Raw genomic sequence first — 19,687 nt, forward strand, 5'->3', positions numbered from 1 at the left:
GGGAGACGGGAGGCACACTTCAGTGTGGGAGATATGGTGTTTCTCAGGATTACCGGAGAGCAGTTTCAGCCAGCCCAGGGACGACGAGCAAACTGACACGGAAGTATGAGGGACCATTCCGAGTGAAGAAGAGAGTGGGGGAAGTTGCTTACGAGCTGGAGCTTCCACGCCATATGCACATGAAGCACCCAGTTTTTCATGTGAGTCAGTTGAAGAGATGTAGACTTGATTCAGACCATCCAGAGAGAGTTGAACCAACAAGAGGACCAGCCGGGATTGTGGACAAGCCAGGATTGGAGTTGGAGAAGATTTTGAGGCTCAGAACTACAGGAGTTGGTTGCCACATGAGAAGGGAATTTCTTTGCAGATGGAAGAATGCACCGGAGGAAGAGAGTTGGGAATCAGAGGACTCTCTTTGGAGATGGAAGGACAAGATCGAGAAGTACAACAGGAAGTTGATGAGAAGAGCAGGATTGTCGAGGGCAACAATGATTTCCAGTGGGGGAGGATGTAACGCCTTGCAGGTTTGTGCACAAGCGCGCGCCCCTCCCGTTGTGAAATGCGACTAAGTGTGGGATGTGCGAGCGCTCCAAACGACGAAGGCACGAGTTAAAGTGCGCGCGGTTGTGAGAGGGCGCTCGCCCATTTATAGAGCGGGCTGGCAGCTCGCCATACAAACCAAGGCGACGAGGTATGCATTAGGCGTTGGGGCAAGTTGACGATAATTGGCATAATAGTTGGGCATTCTTATTGTAAAAGTGAAGGTCGGCTGCATGGAGGACGACATACCAAGAGTGCGTATATAAACATGAAGGCGCACGTTCATTTGGCAATCAACTCATCGCAGGTCTTCTTCGCACTAGTCTTGGGTGTGCATGAAGAGGTGAGACGAGAACCGTAGCTCGCACAAGGAGATGTGCCCGCCGAGTCAGGCGACGGTTTCGTGTGGTGCGCACGGGCGCCCACCGCACGATATATACTTTGGTTGGGTTGAGGTTTGGGTACGGGTCGTGCACGGGTGCGCCCGCCCGCCCAACGCTAGACTTGTATATGTAATCTTTGTATTCGGTGGATGGTTGAGGCAGACCGCCGTGCGCTCTTGCACGGGCGGGCGCCCACCTTGGTTATGAACGCCGGTGGAGCGCGGCTCCCGGTCATTGTAATTTTCTCTTATATAATAAAAGATTACTTCTTGCATATTATTGGGTTTATTATCGTTCTTGTATTATTGATGGTTTCCGCACATTAATAATGTTAAATTCATGTTATCATGAATTGTTGAAGGCGTAGTTCATAAAGTTAATAACGATGGATAAAGTTATTAACTTAAGCGATGCCGCACCCCGCCAATTAAACGAAAAAAGAATTGGGGGCGTGACAAGATCCTTCTTATCCCCCCAATGCTTTAGGAATGCATCATCTAAGGCTTCCCTCCATCAAATAATATTAACTTGATATTATTAATAAATAATCTTAATATAGAAATTGATATTATTAATTATTGAATTATATTGGAATTAAATATTTTAAATTCCTAACAACTAGTTTTCTACCAAATACATTTTATTTAATATGAATAAGTCAACCCCTAACAAATAAGATGATATAAATTATTACTAAATAATTACTTTAAATAAATCGATAATATTGAAATACAATATTTTATATTTAATTATTTTTTAACGAATATTTTAATAAAATAACTCCTTACCACTAATTCCAAAGTAATTATTTTCTTTACCTATTAACTAATTCACCAACAACTAATTTTTAACCGCTAACTCTGGCCAATCATACATCCTTACAGATTTCTCACCTTGTCTTGAATGATGAACCACATTAGTAAGTTGACCTTAGTTTATTAGGTTTACTATATCAACCATACTCAACCATGGTGACCAAGATTGACTATTCTAAATCTTGGTTGATCAATATGAACCATGGGTAACCATGGTCAACTATTATCAAACATGAAAAACCTTGATGAACTATAGTCCATCATAATTTATTATAGTTAGCTATAGTTAGATGTGGTCAAACATGGTCATTCATAGTCATCTTTATGTTGACCATAATAAAGTCTCTCCAACCATAATTTGAACATATTTAACAATAGTTAACCATTGAGTGTTAAGCCTCTCCACCTAAATTTGTTGTCAACTAACACAACTACATTAATAAAATAGTTAAAATAAACTGATAAAGATGGAAATTTCAATATCCCTATAGTATATATAAATTCATCCATTCAAATTGCAAAGCCAGCGTTTTTTTCTCCCTTAAGAAAGCAAAAAATAGATTGCAAAATTGATATTAAAAAGTAACCATGAATTAGATCACTTGTTCCGGCTTAGAAACGAACATTCATGTAAATTCAAATCATTAACCATGGAAACATTGATGTATTTAAAGCTGTCTATGCTTGCAATTTCAGATTCTCACATACAACACAAGATCGCTGAATAATGTTCAGGAAAGGCGCCTGCACAGCGTCACTCCATCGGCAATTGGGATCTGAGTAATCTCGATGCGAGGGTCTGCAGCAAGGGCCCTGTTTAGTTCCAACATATGCTCTCTGTCTTCCCCATAACTCATGCCTTCGCTCATGGCGACTTCTGGGGGAAGCGCAACGGATCCTTGCCACAGAGTATTGTCATACGCAATCAATCCTCCGACCTTCACCAGATCTATCAGCCGCATGTGGTAATTCAGATAGTTGCCTTTGTCAGCATCTACAAACGCGAAATCAAACGATCCGTGCATCTCCTCCTGCACAATAAATTCATCAATTTATTAAGCATTAATCCGCCATCCCCGAACTTTTAAGCTCTCCCCCCTATATTTTACTTACATTCTTAAGCATTTCATCCAGAACTGGCAGAGCAGGGACTTCTCTGAAATCAATTTTGTGGGCAACTCCAGCTTTCTCAATGATAGGTCGCCCCATATCATAATTCGCTCTGTTAATGTCCATCGCTATTATCTGCCATGCCATGCCATCCTTCATTAATTAATTGGCCCACATACAAACGTTAAATTCCCCTGTTTGGGAATATCTATGAATGTGAATATAAATGCACCTTTCCATCACAGGGTAAGGCAAGGGCTGTGCTGAGAAGTGAGTAACCAGTGTACACCCCAATCTCGATGGTGTTCTTGGCGTTCATCAGCTTCAATAGGAGGCCCAGAAATTGACCTTCATCTGGAGGAATAGCCATGCCGTGCCTGTCATACCAGACAATCCACAGTGGCTTCACACCATGAAAAGTAAAACTGGTTTTGCCTGCAGAGCACCCATCTGTATCTAGATTTAAGGAATTTAGAGCCACAAGGAGTAAGATGGATAGGTGGGGCTTACCAGGGATGTTTGATAGTCAATTCCCGGAGCTCCTTCAAGGGCTCTGGCTCACGAGGGTACACGCTGGTTTCCAATATATACTGCAATATTCACATTATTAGCCATTCCCACGTGACAAGTGCATGAATACAATCCACTAATAGACAAACATTAACTTTATCCATTAATGGTTCTCCTAAATTTATGTAGCCTAGTTAAGGTGAGAGTAACCTCATAAAGGGCATCGCTCTGCAACAGACTTTTGTAATCCATTTTCTGATGCGTCGCAACCTTACTCTGCTCCTGCCCTTGGAGTTAAGTCCACCTTCACGTTTGCTGCAGCTGGATGTTATATCCTTACACCTGCGACACAGCTGAAAACAGATATAATAACAAATAAAACTAGAAAAAATTAAACCCAACCAAACAAATCCCGTCGGACTTCCCCAATCGGCTCTATGCAATTGGCCTGCAACTTAGATATTCAGACAGACAGTGATCCAATTACATATTCAACCATCAAAAATGCGTACAGGTGGTCTAGCTGGAAGTTACGAGGGGATCAAATTTGTATTAGCCCCAAAACCCTAACCCCATATCTACCTAGTGGATACGAATGAACCTGGTGCAAGTTCTATTTGATTTTTATTGTACAGAAACACCCTTCATAGCGCAGACCCTTACCCAAATGACAACTGTAACTTTTTCAGGACGAAAAAAGCAAGATGTATTATATAAGATATATAAAGACAGATCAGTACATTGACATAGTAATTTTGCATATGATCAGATACATTGACATAGTAATTTTGCATATGGCAAAATATAGAACTGAGCCGAGAGAAACTAGAAGAAATGGGAAGCATAATCCCAGCGGATGGAAAAAGATTTCCATGGAAAAAAAACAAGACAGTCCAAAGAGCTGCCAGCCAGATGTAAAAAAATATTACACTTCTGATAGACAAATGAGGCAATTGATAAGCAGAGGGAGAAACACGGCTTCCCAAAATACACCGATTATACATCAACCTTTCAAAATGACAACTGTAACTTACTGTACAGAGCATTTCCAGAAATGAAAGAAAAAAACGTTTAAGCCAAAATGCATCACCCTCTGTCAAAATCGCTCAGACAACCTAACCGAAGAACAAAACAGTGGGCTGAATCAGATCAAATACATTAAACATTAAAATTTTGTTGGAGAGATACATGTCAACATACCCTAAAACGCAAATCTCACACCTCTGAGAAGAAGAATTTGCCCCAAATAAAGGGCATCCACCCTCTGTCAAAATCGCTCAGACAACCTAACCGAAGAACAAAACAGTGGGCTGAATCAGATCAAATACATTAAACATTAAAATTTTGTTGGAGAGATACATGTCAACATACCCTAAAACGCAAATCTCACACCTCTGAGAAGAAGAATTTGCCCCAAATAAATGTGTAGTGGAATATCTGTGGTGGATATAAATGTGGAGTGGAATAGTAAATGACCACAAGGTCATCAAACCCAACTGCAACCCAACTGCAGTAACCTCTATCTCCTTGCAACCCTACAGCTACTTGGTCACTTAACTCTAATGTCGGTGCATGCAATTAACAGGTCAAATTCACACAGTAACCCTTAGTAAGATATCCTGGGTATCCCTGTGACAGTAGACACACAGAATCTTCCTGTCACACTTATTACATGACTCAACCATGCAGAATTAGAGTGGAATGTCTGTCGCTCAAAGCCTCTGTTTCTCTGTTTTTGGCTGTAATTTTAATTTTGGTTGGAATTATGTTAGAATTTTGAGTTTCATTGGTTGGAATTATGTTAGAAGTTTGAGTTTCATCTGTCTTACTTTCAATCTTCTAGATTTTGGTTGGAATTATGTTAGAATTTTGAGTTTCATCTGCCACACTTCCAATCTTCTACCCCATTTCCAATCTTCTTGACTTTCTTTAGAATTATGTCAGAATTTTGAGTTTCATCCGCCACACTTCCAATCTTCTTGACTTATTAAGTCAAGCCTAACTAAAGTGCCTTTTTCCCTTCTCTTTGATCATAGAAACAAGATTTTGAAAAATCACATTTAGATTCTTTTTCTTTTCTTGAGGTCCGATAGACAGCATTGGTTAATCATCATCATCAATTTGAGTAAGAAAATTTTTAGCTAATTTTAAGTAATCTAACTTTTATATATTTGAGTCTTAATTTTTATACATTTTGGAATTTTTTTAATATAATTTATTAAATGATTTTATAGAGAGATTTTTCTCTTATATTTTTGGCTTTTATCCAGCATGTAACAGAGATTTATTATAATAACAAATTTGAGTTTTATAATTTGCACAATACAAATTTACTTTTAAATTTTTTTTAGACTATTAAATCTATTTATATAGCTAAAAATACATTTTAAACAATTAAATATCACAATTTCACTAACAATTCTATCACTAACTTTAAGCCTAAAATAATTTTCTCCTTTACAACTAGCTGTTAAATAAGCTTTGCCATTTTCTGATGCCTATAACACATTTGTATAAGGGTTTAATAATAACTAAATCTACAAAAATTTTGCTAGTGATGTAGATATCAAATCCAGAGTGTTGTGAATAGTTCCGTAGAAGTAAATATGATTAATGTTCAAAGAAAAGATTCCCAGGTCTTTATAATGTTCAAAGAATTAATTCCCGGGTCTTTATAATGTTCAAAGCAAGAATTCCATGTCCAGCATGTGGGATAAATATGGTCCAACGAATACTAAAATTTGAGTGGAATATAGGTGACTTTTAATCAAATTTAGTGTCCTATTGGGCACAAAAATTCCTAACACACATGCATTACATCTACAAATATATAATCATCTTAATGATTTTTATATTTTTTTTTTGATATTTTTATAAGATTATTACCATGTTGAAAAAGATTTGAGTGGAATATAGGTGACTTTTAATCAAATTTAATGTCCTACTGGGCACAAAAATTCCTAACACACATGCATTGCATCTACAAATATATAATCATCTTAATGATTTTTATATTTTTTTGGATATTTTTATAAGATTATTACCATGTTGAAAAAGATTTGAGTGGAATATAGGTGACTTTTAATCAAATTTAATGTCCTACTGGGCACAAAAATTCCTAACACACATGCATTACATCTACAAATATATAATCATCTTAATGATTTTTATATTTTTTTGGATATTTTTATAAGATTATTACCATGTTGAAAAAGACTTGAGGGGATATAGGTGACTTTTAATCAAATTTAATGTCCTATTGGGCACAAAAATTCCTAACACACATGCATTACATCTACAAATATATAATCATCTTAATGATTTTTATATTTTTTTGGATATTTTTATAAGATTATTACCATGTTGAAAAAGATTTGAGTGGAATATAGATGACTTTTAATCAATTTAATGTCTTACTGGCACAAAAATTCCTAACACACATGCATTACATCTACAAATATATAATCATCTTAATGATTTTATATTTTTTTTTTGAATATTTTTATAAGATTATTACCATGTTGAAAAATACTTGAGTTGAATATAGGTGACTTTTAATCAAATTTAATGTCCTACTGGGCACAAAAATTCCTAACACACATGCATTACATCTACAAATATATAATCATCTTAATGATTTTTATATTTTTTTGGATATTTTTATAAGATTATTACCATGTTGAAAATGATAAATGAAAAGTTCATATTTACTTGACCATGGTGCACATAGAAAGCATGGATTCTTTGATTAGTCATTATCATAGCATTTTATTTTGGTCCTAAGTTGTCACTGTGGTAAGCTTCCCCATCTACAACTACAACACAACTTGACAACTAAATATTCCTTGAGGTTAAAGCATAATAAATTTGAATAAAATTACTCAAAGTTACCAAAACATGAAGTAGCTTCCGACCTACTTTCAAATTTGTATAGAAGGGTGAACCATGTGTACCTTTACATTCTATACTTCTAATGGGAAGGACTTGATGGGATTCAATCATTGAACCGTGCATTTTTCACATAGCCATGGAGAATGTTTTTGGGTTATAAAGTAATGTTACCGCTTTATAGAGTTTAGAAGATTGTTTTGAAATGAGTAGGTTAAGCTTTCATCTTAGCTAGGATCCTTATTATATTGTGAGTTATAAGGATCATTATTATCCTTAAGCTTTCATCTCAGTTAGGATCCTTATTATCTTGTGAGTTATAAGGATCCTTATTATCTGTATATTTTTAATAGTCACTTAAATTTATTGAACAACATAAAAGGAATTTCCACCGTATTGCAATTTTGACACCAAACATTAAGGTGATCACAATCTTGTGATGTGAATTTCCTCTTGATAATGTGATGCCCAATTTCCCATTGCAATAATTTTTTAGATGTGTTCCTTGTACTATTTTTTTATTTTATTTTTTCTAATTCTTTTGCTACACTTAACTCTTTTTTATTTAAAATGCTTTTGTTACATTTAGCTTATCTACATGAAATGATGCTTTCTTGTTGCATATCATTTGTGAAAATCAAATTGGAATGAAGCATAACAAAGCTCCATTTTAACAACCCAAGCCATTTTGTTTGTCAAAGTGCTCCAAATCCAAATAAAAAAACAATTCACACATGTCCACATAATATTCCACCTAATTTAATTGAAAAATATACCAACAAACTAGTTTTTGGAATTTTCTTCATATGATCATTTTTCCCTTTATATTAAGGTGATCTAATAATCTGCTAGCTAATCTCACCTAGCAGCACTTTTTGATTTGAAACACTTTCATCGCGTCCACTAATGTATGAAAGTAATGGGATTAATAACACTTTTAACCATTCAAGTGATTTTATGCGCAAAAATGATTAAAAAGCTTCACTTTGTACAGATAGTGCACCTAAATCAATCGAGCAATATAAAATCTGGGGAGGTTTTGAAACACTTTCATTGCATCAACTAATGTATGAAACTAGTGGGATTAACAATACTTTTAATCATTCAAGTGATTTTATTTGCGAAAATGTTAAAAAAGCGTCACTCTATACACAATAAAATCTAGGGAAACTTGAATCATTTGAACAATATAAAAATGGAGGAAGTTAAAAAAAAACAAGGCTTTTTCAAGTGCAGTCGCTCTTGGAAGTGACAATCTTGATTCATGTTTGATGCATTTTTCTTGCAATACAATCAAAACCCTCATGCCGAAGGGGCTGACCCATGTGTTCAACACCTTCACCTGCTCCTCCTCGCCACACTGAAACTAAATAAATGAGAACAGAGTTATATGAATCAGTGAATGCCTCTGTGTGTGTAGAGTGTGGCTTGAATTGTTGGAGAGGCATCCAAACAGAGTTATATAGTGTTAGTAAGGGAGGTCGGAATGTCGTATTCTAGAAGCACAAGGAATATTTCTTGACAGACCATAAGCATATGTGTGCAACCCTTCATAGGCAATTTTACTATTTTTTTTTTTTAACTAGTGGAAATAAAAATTTACATTTCTTTTGACGTATAATTTTATCTTACCACTTCTGTGACGTGTTAAAGCCCTCTTGACAGGCTATAACGGGTTCAATTTTGAACCATGGTCGTATCCCCTCAACTTTTTCTAATGCCTCTCGTTATACGTAAATTTACATTTTGCATTTTTATCAATGGATTGGGACATTTGACTAGTTTGGTGGTTGCAGTTGCTGGTACTAATGCATTCCAATAGATGGTTGTTCCTTTATATGGATGTAGGCATTTTTTTATCATGTTTGTAAACACCAGGAACATAGCTACACTTTCTTGATTAAGATCGAGACAAGTACTCATTAAGGGGGCGACTTGGAAATATAATTCCTACTTGTCTTTATTGTGATTCTTTCTATGTAAAGGAATATGTTTCTATTCTTTAAGAGTTTTTTAAATCTAGATGTTTCCTAGATTGGTGTGTGGTTGAGATATTCTCTCAACGAACTGATTGTGTGTCCAAGACAATTTCTCTATATTGAGACAACACTTCATGTATATATGTAATATTATTTTATCAATATAATGGGGTGTGTGCATTATCAAAATATTTCTTCTTCTTGCATAACATTTCATTTTCATTGTTATCACCAATTAAGTTGCCCCTCAAAAACTCTGCATTCAAATCGTTATTATTTGTGAAATTTTAAACTGCCTTTGCCATTTTCTTTTTCATTTTCTCATACCTATAACACATTTGTAGTCATGCAGAGATCAGATCCATAATGTTTTGGATAGTTACATATGAGCAATATGAATCCACAATTTTCAAAGCAAATATCGCCCAATGAATGCCAAAACTTGACTAGAAATTATTAGCTTTATTCACCAAGAGGTGATATGATTTACGCTACTGAGAGTTGATATGATTTATGGTACTTGTCTATCACAAATCAGAAATGATTCTCGTTGCACAAATATTAATCCTTTCTAGGGGTGGAAATTGACAAGTAAATTTCCTATAATGGGGTGATCTTCATGCCAAATACAGCTTTTCTGTAGCCATGATGTTTGATTCTACTTCCAGGGCTACATCTTGCATATCAGCCAAAGAAGTACATCGCCTCTCCCTCAACAGTAAATAGAAGTTAGAATCAAAGGCACTGGCATAAATGAGTCTAGCAGAGGTAGTGGTGGGTTTTACTTCAGCTGGTATCTTGATGTACATGCGGTTAAATCTCTTATTAAAATCAGACAGCAGGTCACCATTTTCCCTCTGTAAGTTCCCAAACTCAGTGTGGTAGTAAAGGAGATCTGTAACGCCTTGCAGGTTTGTGCACGAGTGCGCGCCCCTCCCGTTACGAAATGCGACTAAGTGTCGGATGTGTGAGCGCTCCAAACGACGAAGGCACGAGTTAAAGTGCGCGCGGTTGTGAGAGGGCGCTCGCCCATTTATAGAGCGGGCTGGCAGCTCGCCATACAAACCAAGCCGACGAGGTATGCATTAGGCATTGGGGCAAGCCGACGGTAATTGGCATAATAGTTGGGCGTTCTTATTGTAAAAGTGAAGGTCGGCCGCATGCAGGACAACATACCAAGAGTGCGTATATAAACATGAAGGCGCACGTTCATTTGGCAATCAACTCATCGCAGGTCTTCTTCGCACTAGTCTTGGGTGCGCATGAAGAGGTGAGACGAGAACCGCAACTCGCACAAGGAGATGTGCCCGCCGAGTCGGGCGACGGTTTCGTGTGAACGGTGGTTGGGTGAGTGGTGCGCACGGGCGCCCACCGCATGATATATACTTTGGTTGGGTTGAGGTTTGGGTACGGGTCGTGCACGGGTGCGCCTGCCCGCCCAACGCTAGACTTGTATATGTAATCTTTGTATTCGGTGGATGGTTGAGGCAGATCGCCGTGCGCTCTTGCACGGGCGGGCGCCCACCTTGGTTATGAACGCCGGTGGAGCACGGCTCCCGGTCATTGTAATTTTCTCTTATATAATAAAAGATTACTTCTTGCATATTATTGGGTTTATTATCGTTCTTGTATTATTGATGGTTTCTGCACATTAATAATGTTAAATTCATGTTATCATGAATTGTTGAAGGCGTAGTTCGTAAAGTTAATTAACGATGGATAAAGTTATTAACTTAGGCGGTGCCGCACCCGGCCAATTAAACGAAAAAAGAATTGGGGGCGTGACAGGTGGTATCAGAGCAGGTTCATGACGAGTGAAGCCGGTGTATGATGAAGATGATACACACCTGCACTTCATGACAGGTGGTATCAGAGCAGGTTCACAGGTGGTGAAGTCGTTGCTTATGATAGGTGAAGCTGATTCAGGGTTGAAGAAGCTTGATGAACAAGGAAAAGTTATGGAGAAATCGTGGATGAACAGTCTGGGTTTCGTGGACTTGATGGTTCATGGCAAGACAATTCAAGCTCTGGTGGACGGGGGCCACTCATAACTTCATGACGACACGGTTGGCAAAAGAGGTTGGACTGATGATCTTCCCATCGAATGTGGAAGTCAAGGCAGTGAACTCTAGAGCTAAAGTGGCGGGTTTGGTACACGAAGTACCTGTGCAGATAAAAGACTGGAAGGGTCAGTTGGACTTCACGGTGATGGAGATGAACGACTTCGATATGATACTCGGACATGATTTCTTGAAGGGCAACAAGGCTATTGTTGTCCCCTTCTGTGATGAGGTGGTGCTGTTTGGACAGTCACAAACTTGGACTTTGCCCACTCATAGGCAAAGGAAGGAAGTCAAGGTGCAGCATGTTTCGGCACTGAGTTTGGAGAAGGCTATGAAGGAGTCAGATATGGAGACATATGCGGTGATGTTCAAGGATGTCGAAGGTGATGGAGTGGAGACGCCTGTTCCAGCTGAGATATCTGATGTGCTGACCAAATATGCAGATTTGATGCCTGATGAGCTTCCGAAGAAACTTCCGCCAAGGCGTGCAGTGGACCATAGCATTGAGCTTGAGCCAGGAAAGCAACCCCCGGCTAAAGCACCTTATCGGTTGTCAGGGCCTGAGTTGGAGGAATTGAAACGACAGTTAAAGGAGTTAACTGATGCAGGTTTCATTAGACCTTCAAGGTCCCCTTATGGAGCTCCGGTATTGTTCCAACAGAAGAAGGATTCGAATGAGCTACGGATGTGTTGTGATTACCGTGCATTGAACAAGCAGACGGTAAGGAACAGGTATCCTTTGCCATTGGCTGCTGATTGCTTTGACAAGCTTGCGAAAGCCCGAGTGTTTTCCAAGCTGGACTTGAGGCATGGGTATTATCAGGTGCAGATAGCTGAAGGAGACGAGAAGAAGACCGCGATAGTAACAAGGTATGGTAGCTTTGAGTTCCTTGTTATGCCATTCGGGTTGTGCAATGCTCCTGCTACGTTTTGCACTTTGATGAACGATGTTCTACGACCATACTTGGATTCGTTCGTAGTAGTGTACTTGGACGATATAGTGGTGTTCAGTGACAACATGGAGGATCATAAGAAGCACTTGGCGATGGTGTTCGAGGCACTGAGGGCAAATCAGTTGTTCTTGAAGAAGTCTAAGTGTGTGTTCGCTCAGACCGAGATTCCGTTCCTTGGGCATATTGTTGGTCAAGGGTACATACGGATGGAGCTGAGCAGGGTGAAGGCGATCAAGGACTGGGTTGAACCGAAGAATGTCCATGAGATGAGGGTGTTCTTGGGCATGACCAACTACCAACGGAAGTTTGTAGAGGGGTACTCCAAGGTGACATCGGCACTGACAGACTTATTGAAGAAAGACAAGAGGTGGAGTTGGACGAACAAATGTCAGGAGGCATTTGATGACTTGAAGAAGAGGATGGTTACAGCTCCGATACTGAAGTTGCCTGACTTCGAGAGACCGTTTGAGGTACACACAGATGCTTCAGATTTTGCCATAGGAGGGGTTCTTATGCAGGATGGGCATCCGGTGGCGTATGAGAGTCGGAAGTTGCAGGATAGAGAACGGAGGTATCCGGTTCATGAGAAGGAGATGACTGCGATCATTCACTGTCTTCATGTGTGGAGGCATTACCTGATTGGGAAGTCGTTTGTTGTCAAGACTGACAACGTTGCCGCAAGTTATTTTGCATCACAACCGAAGCTTTCCGCGAAGCAAGCTCGTTGGCAGGACTTCTTGGCAGAATTCGACATGACTATCGAGTATCGACCGCGAAGGCACAATGCGGTAGCAGATGCCCTTAGTAGGAAGGGACAACTTGCAGCATTGGAGGGAGAAGACCGGGCAGCTAGTAGCAGGTGTCGAGTTCATATGTCGGAAGAGATGCAGAATAAGATCAAGGAAAGTGTTGAAACCGATACTTTGGCGCAGAATATAGTGAAGCAGATAAAGGAGGGGAAGACACGAAAGTTCTTTCTACGAGACGGGTTCTTGTTCTTTGGAAACCGACTCTATGTTCCAAAGTCATCTGGACTTAGGAGGCACCTTTTGAAGGAGTGCCACGACTCGCCATGGGCTGGCACCCCAGGGATGCGTCGTTCTTTGGCATTGTTGGAGAGAGGATTCTTTTGGGAGAAGATGCGGGAGAATGTGGAGGAGTATGTACATACGTGCATCATTTGTCAGCAGGACAAATCGGATACTCAGAGGCAAGGAGGACTGTTGCAGCCTTTACCGATTCCAGAGAGGCCATGGATGAGTGTCTCAATGGACTTCATCACTCAGTTACCACAGGTTCAGGGGTATAATGGGATTATGGTCGTGGTTGATCGTTTTTTCAAGTATGCTGTCTTTGTTCCTACAAAGATACCTTGTGGGCCGAGCGGACTGCGGAGTTGTTCTTTAAGAACATAGTGAAGTATTGGGGGATGCCATTGAGCATTGTGTCGGATAGAGATCCGCGTTTTACAGGGAGATTTTGGACCACATTGTTCAAGTTAGTCGGGACAGAGTTGTTGATGAGTTCGAGTTACCATCCGCAGACAGATGGGCAGACCGAGAGGATCAACGCATTGCTGGAGGACTACTTGCGACATTATGTGACGGCTGATCAGAAGAATTGGCCTGAACTCTTGGATATTGCTCAGTTTAGCTACAATATTCAAAAGAGTTCTGCGACAGGGTATAGTCCATTTGAGTTGGTGAATGGGCAGATGCCGGTTGCACCACATACCGTAGTGACGGGAGGCTTCTTGAGAAGTCCTCATGCGAAGAAGTTCATGAAGGCTTGGGAGGAGACCTTGGAGTTAGCACGGTTACGCTTGCACGATGCTGCAAGGAGGATGAAAAAGTATGCTGATCGTGGGAGACGGGAGGCACACTTCAGTGTGGGAGATATGGTGTTTCTCAGGATTACCGGAGAGCAGTTTCAGCCAGCCCAGGGGACGACGAGCAAACTGACACGGAAGTATGAGGGACCATTCCGAGTGAAGAAGAGAGTGGGGGAAGTTGCTTACGAGCTGGAGCTTCCACGCCATATGCACATGAAGCACCCAGTTTTTCATGTGAGTCAGTTGAAGAGATGTAGACTTGATTCAGACCATCCAGAGAGAGTTGAACCAACAAGAGGACCAGCCGGGATTGTGGACAAGCCAGGATTGGAGTTGGAGAAGATTTTGAGGCTCAGAACTACAGGAGTTGGTTGCCACATGAGAAGGGAATTTCTTTGCAGATGGAAGAATGCACCGGAGGAAGAGAGTTGGGAATCGGAGGACTCTCTTTGGAGATGGAAGGACAAGATCGAGAAGTACAACAGGAAGTTGATGAGAAGAGCAGGATTGTCGAGGGCAACAATGATTTCCAGTGGGGGAGGATGTAACGCCTTGCAGGTTTGTGCACGAGCGCGCGCCCCTCCCGTTGTGAAATGCGACTAAGTGTCGGATGTGCGAGCGCTCCAAACGACGAAGGCACGAGTTAAAGTGCGCGCGGTTGTGAGAGGGCGCTCGCCCATTTATAGAGCGGGCTGGCAGCTCGCCATACAAACCAAGGCGACGAGGTATGCATTAGGCGTTGGGGCAAGCCGACGATAATTGGCATAATAGTTGGGCGTTCTTATTGTAAAAGTGAAGGTCGGCTGCATGGAGGACGACATACCAAGAGTGCGTATATAAACATGAAGGCGCACGTTCATTTGGCAATCAACTCATCGCAGGTCTTCTTCGCACTAGTCTTGGGTGTGCATGAAGAGGTGAGACGAGAACCGTAGCTCGCACAAGGAGATGTGCCCGCCGAGTCAGGCGACGGTTTCGTGTGGTGCGCACGGGTGCCCACCGCACGATATATACTTTGGTTGGGTTGAGGTTTGGGTACGGGTCGTGCACGGGTGCGCCCGCCCGACCAACGCTAGACTTGTATATGTAATCTTTGTATTCGGTGGATGGTTGAGGCAGACCGCCGTGCGCTCTTGCATGGCGGGCGCCCACCTTGGTTATGAACGCCGGTGGAGCGCGGCTCCCGATCATTGTAATTTTCTCTTATATAATAAAAGATTACTTCTTACATATTATTGGGTTTATTATCGTTCTTGTATTATTGATGATTTCCGCACATTAATAATGTTAAATTCATGTTATCATGAATTGTTGAAGGCGTAGTTCATAAAGTTAATTAACGATGGATAAAGTTATTAACTTAAGCGATGCCGCACCCGGCCAATTAAACGAAAAAAGAATTGGGGGCGTGACAAGATCCTTCTTATCCCCCCAATGCTTTAGGAATGCATCATCTAAGGCTTCCCTCCATCAAATAATATTAACTTGATATTATTAATAAATAATCTTAATAAAGAATTGATATTATTAATTATTGAATTATTGAATTATATTGGAATTAAATATTTTAAATTCCTAACAACTAGTTTTCTACCAAATACATTTTATTTAATATGAATAAGTCAACCCCTAACAAATAAGATGATATAAATTATTACTAAATAATTACTTTAAATAAATCGATAATATTGAAATACAATATTTTATATTTAATTATTTTTTAACGAATATTTTAATAAAATAACTCCTTACCACTAATTCCAAAGTAATTATTTTCTTTACCTATTAACTAATTCACCAACAACTAATTTTTAATTGCTAACTCTGGCCAATCATACATCCTTACAGATTTCTCACCTTGTCTTGAGAATGAACCACATTAGTAAGTTGACCTTAGTTTATTAGGTTTACTATATCAACCATACTCAACCATGGTGACCAAGATTGACTATTCTAAATCTTGGTTGATCAATATGAACCATGGGTAACCATGGTCAACTATTATCAAACATGAAAAACCTTGATGAACTATAGTCCATCATAATTTATTATAGTTAGCTATAGTTAGATGTGGTCAAACATGGTCATTCATAGTCATCTTTATGTTGACCATAATAAAGTCTCTCCAACCATAATTTGAACATATTTAACAATAGTTAACCATTGAGTGTTAAGCCTCTCCACCTAAATTTGTTGTCAACTAACACAACTACATTAATAAAATAGTTAAAATAAACTGATAAAGATGGAAATTTCAATATCCCTATAGTATATATAAATTCATCCATTCAAATTGCAAAGCCAGCGTTTTTTTCTCCCTTAAGAAAGCAAAAAATAGATTGCAAAATTGATATTAAAAAGTAACCATGAATTAGATCACTTGTTCCGGCTTAGAAACGAACATTCATGTAAATTCAAATCATTAACAATGGGAAACATTGATGTATTTAAAGCTGTCTATGCTTGCAATTTCAGATTCTCACATACAACACAAGATCGCTGAATAATGTTCAGGAAAGGCGCCTGCACAGCGTCACTCCATCGGCAATTGGGATCTGAGTAATCTCGATGCGAGGGTCTGCAGCAAGGGCCCTGTTTAGTTCCAACATATGCTCTCTGTCTTCCCCATAACTCATGCCTTCGCTCATGGCGACTTCTGGGGGAAGCGCAACGGATCCTTGCCACAGAGTATTGTCATACGCAATCAATCCTCCGACCTTCACCAGATCTATCAGCCGCATGTGGTAATTCAGATAGTTGCCTTTGTCAGCATCTACAAACGCGAAATCAAACGATCCGTGCATCTCCTCCTGCACAATAAATACCCATAACGCCTTTCATCAATTTATTAAGCATTAATCCGCCATCCCCGAACTTTTAAGCTCTCCCCCCTATATTTTACTTACATTCTTAAGCATTTCATCCAGAACTGGCAGAGCAGGGACTTCTCTGAAATCAATTTTGTGGGCAACTCCAGCTTTCTCAATGATAGGTCGCCCCATATCATAATTCGCTCTGTTAATGTCCATCGCTATTATCTGCCATGCCATGCCATCCTTCATTAATTAATTGGCCCACATACAAACGTTAAATTCCCCTGTTTGGGAATATCTATGAATGTGAATATAAATGCACCTTTCCATCACAGGGTAAGGCAAGGGCTGTGCTGAGAAGTGAGTAACCAGTGTACACCCCAATCTCGATGGTGTTCTTGGCGTTCATCAGCTTCAATAGGAGGCCCAGAAATTGACCTTCATCTGGAGGAATAGCCATGCCGTGCCTGTCATACCAGACAATCCACAGTGGCTTCACACCATGAAAAGTAAAACTGGTTTTGCCTGCAGAGCACCCATCTGTGTCTAGATTTAAGGAATTTAGAGCCACAAGGAGTAAGATGGATAGGTGGGGCTTACCAGGGATGTTTGATAGTCAATTCCCGGAGCTCCTTCAAGGGCTCTGGCTCACGAGGGTACACGCTGGTTTCCAATATATACTGCAATATTCACATTATTAGCCATTCCCACGTGACAAGTGCATGAATACATACCACTAATAGACAAACATTAACTTTATCCATTAATGGTTCTCCTAAATTTATGTAGCCTAGTTAAGGTGAGAGTAACCTCATAAAGGGCATCGCTCTGCAACAGACTTTTGTAATCCATTTTCTGATGCGTCGCAACCTTACTCTGCTCCTGCCCTTGGAGTTAAGTCCACCTTCACGTTTGCTGCAGCTGGATGTTCTATCCTTACACCTGCGACACAGCTGAAAACAGATATAATAACAAATAAAACCAGAAAAAATTAAACCCAACCAAACGAATCCCGTCGGACTTCCCCAATCGGCTCTATGCAATTGGCCTGCAACTTAGATATTCAGACAGACAGTGATCCAATTACATATTCAACCATCAAAAATGCGTACAGGTGGTCTAGCTGGAAGTTACGAGGGGATCAAATTTGTATTAGCCCCAAAACCCTAACCCCATATCTACCTAGTGGATACGAATGAACCTGGTGCAAGTTCTATTTGATTTTTATTGTACAGAAACACCCTTCATAGCGCAGACCCTTACCCAAATGACAACTGTAACTTTTTCAGGACGAAAAAAGCAAGATGTATTATATAAGATATATAAAGACAGATCAGTACATTGACATAGTAATATGCACTTACCCAAATGACAACTGTAACTTTTTCAGGACGAAAAAAGCAAGATGTATTATATAAGATATATAAAGACAGATCACTATATTGACATAGTAATTTTGCATATGGCAAAATATAGAACTGAGCCGAGAGAAACTAGAAGAAATGGGAAGCATAATCCCAGCGGATGGAAAAAGATTTCCATTGAAAAAAAACAAGACAGTCCAAAGAGCTGCCAGCCAGATGTAAAAAAATATTACACTTCTGATAGACAAATGAGGCAATTGATAAGCAGAGGGAGAAACACGGGCTTCCCAAAATACACCGATTATACATCAACCTTTCAAAATGACAACTGTAACTTACTGTACAGAGCATTTCCAGAAATGAAAGAAAAAAACGTTTAAGCCAAAATGCATCACCCTCTGTCAAAATCTCTCAGACAACCTAACCGAAGAACAAAACAGTGGGCTGAATCAGATCAAATACATTAAACATTAAAATTTTGTTGGAGAGATACATGTCAACATACCCTAAAACGCAAATCTCACACCTCTGAGAAGAAGAATTTGCCCCAAATAAAGGGTTAAGCCAAAATGCATCCACCCTCTGTCAAAATCGCTCAGACAACCTAACCGAAGAACAAAACAGTGGGCTGAATCAGATCAAATACATTAAACATTAAAATTTTGTTGGAGAGATACATGTCAACATACCCTAAAACGCAAATCTCACACCTCTGAGAAGAAGAATTTGCCCCAAATAAGTGTGTAGTGGAATATCTGTGGTGGATATAAATGTGGAGTGGAATAGTAATTGACCACAAGGTCATCAAACCCAACTGCAACCCAACTGCAGTAACCTCTATCTCCTTGCAACCCTACAGCTACTTGGTCACTTAACTCTAATGTCGGTGCATGCAATTAACAGGTCAAATTCACACAGTAACCCTTAGTAAGATATCCTGGGTATCCCTGTGACAGTAGACACACAGAATCTTCCTGTCACACTTATTACATGACTCAACCATGCAGAATTAGAGTGGAATGTCTGTCGCTCAAAGCCTCTGTTTCTCTGTTTTTGGCTGTAATTTTAATTTTGGTTGGAATTATGTTAGAATTTTGAGTTTCATTGGTTGGAATTATGTTAGAAGTTTGAGTTTCATCTGTCTTACTTTCAATCTTCTAGATTTTGGTTGGAATTATGTTAGAATTTTGAGTTTCATCTGCCACACTTCCAATCTTCTACCCCATTTCCAATCTTCTTGACTTTCTTTAGAATTATGTCAGAATTTTGAGTTTCATCCGCCACACTTCCAATCTTCTTGACTTATTAAGTCAAGCCTAACTAAAGTGCCTTTTTCCCTTCTCTTTGATCATAGAAACAAGATTTTGAAAAATCACATTTAGATTCTTTTTCTTTTCTTGAGGTCCGATAGACAGCATTGGTTAATCATCATCATCAA

At 39.6% G+C, this 19,687-nt stretch overlaps 2 protein-coding genes across 5 annotated transcripts; both read right to left on the reverse strand.

Annotated features, from left to right (window-relative positions):
• Positions 1-2,396: 2,396 nt before the first annotated feature.
• LOC149233027 (caffeoyl-CoA O-methyltransferase-like) lies at positions 2,397-18,976 on the reverse strand. Of its 4 annotated transcripts, none has more exons than XM_089379646.1 (7): positions 18,939-18,976; positions 18,755-18,853; positions 3,569-3,700; positions 3,359-3,438; positions 3,081-3,225; positions 2,852-2,983; positions 2,397-2,769 (listed from the first exon to the last, which is right to left on the reverse strand). In XM_089379646.1, exons 3-7 carry the CDS (start codon positions 3,608-3,610, stop codon positions 2,470-2,472), a joined length of 699 nt encoding a protein of 232 aa, XP_089235772.1. In that variant the 5' UTR covers positions 3,611-3,700; positions 18,755-18,853; positions 18,939-18,976; the 3' UTR covers positions 2,397-2,469. The 4 variants fall into 4 exon arrangements, with proteins under 4 accessions (XP_089235772.1, XP_089235771.1, XP_089235769.1 ...); XM_089379645.1 differs by lacking the exons at positions 18,755-18,853; positions 18,939-18,976 and adding exons at positions 4,559-4,644; positions 4,751-5,039; XM_089379643.1 differs by lacking the exons at positions 18,755-18,853; positions 18,939-18,976 and adding exons at positions 4,559-4,644; positions 4,730-5,039.
• LOC149233028 (caffeoyl-CoA O-methyltransferase-like) lies at positions 16,420-18,853 on the reverse strand. Its single transcript, XM_089379647.1, has 6 exons — positions 18,755-18,853; positions 17,696-17,827; positions 17,486-17,565; positions 17,208-17,352; positions 16,979-17,110; positions 16,420-16,882 (listed from the first exon to the last, which is right to left on the reverse strand). Exons 2-6 carry the CDS (start codon positions 17,735-17,737, stop codon positions 16,583-16,585), a joined length of 699 nt encoding a protein of 232 aa, XP_089235773.1. The 5' UTR covers positions 17,738-17,827; positions 18,755-18,853; the 3' UTR covers positions 16,420-16,582.
• Positions 18,977-19,687: the final 711 nt, after the last annotated feature.

This window comes from Pinus tabuliformis, chromosome J (assembly GCF_031772625.1).
Source record: "Pinus tabuliformis cultivar Carrire ecotype Pingquan chromosome J, CPIR1, whole genome shotgun sequence".
NCBI lineage: Eukaryota > Viridiplantae > Streptophyta > Pinopsida > Pinales > Pinaceae > Pinus > Pinus tabuliformis.

Excerpts from the sequence above, each read along its gene's own strand:
- LOC149233027 (XM_089379646.1), bottom strand. The coding sequence starts at position 3,610 with ATGGATTACAAAAGTCTGTTGCAGAGCGATGCCCTTTATGAG. Across the intron at positions 3,226-3,358 it reads TTGACTATCAAACATCCCTG|GCACGGCATGGCTATTCCTC; the intron begins GTAAGCCCCACC and ends CTGGTATGACAG. Across the intron at positions 2,770-2,851 it reads TGGATGAAATGCTTAAGAAT|GAGGAGATGCACGGATCGTT; the intron begins GTAAGTAAAATA and ends TTTATTGTGCAG.
- LOC149233028 (XM_089379647.1), bottom strand. The coding sequence starts at position 17,737 with ATGGATTACAAAAGTCTGTTGCAGAGCGATGCCCTTTATGAG. Across the intron at positions 17,566-17,695 it reads AGAGCGATGCCCTTTATGAG|TATATATTGGAAACCAGCGT; the intron begins GTTACTCTCACC and ends TGAATATTGCAG. Across the intron at positions 17,111-17,207 it reads CCTTACCCTGTGATGGAAAG|ATAATAGCGATGGACATTAA; the intron begins GTGCATTTATAT and ends ATGGCATGGCAG.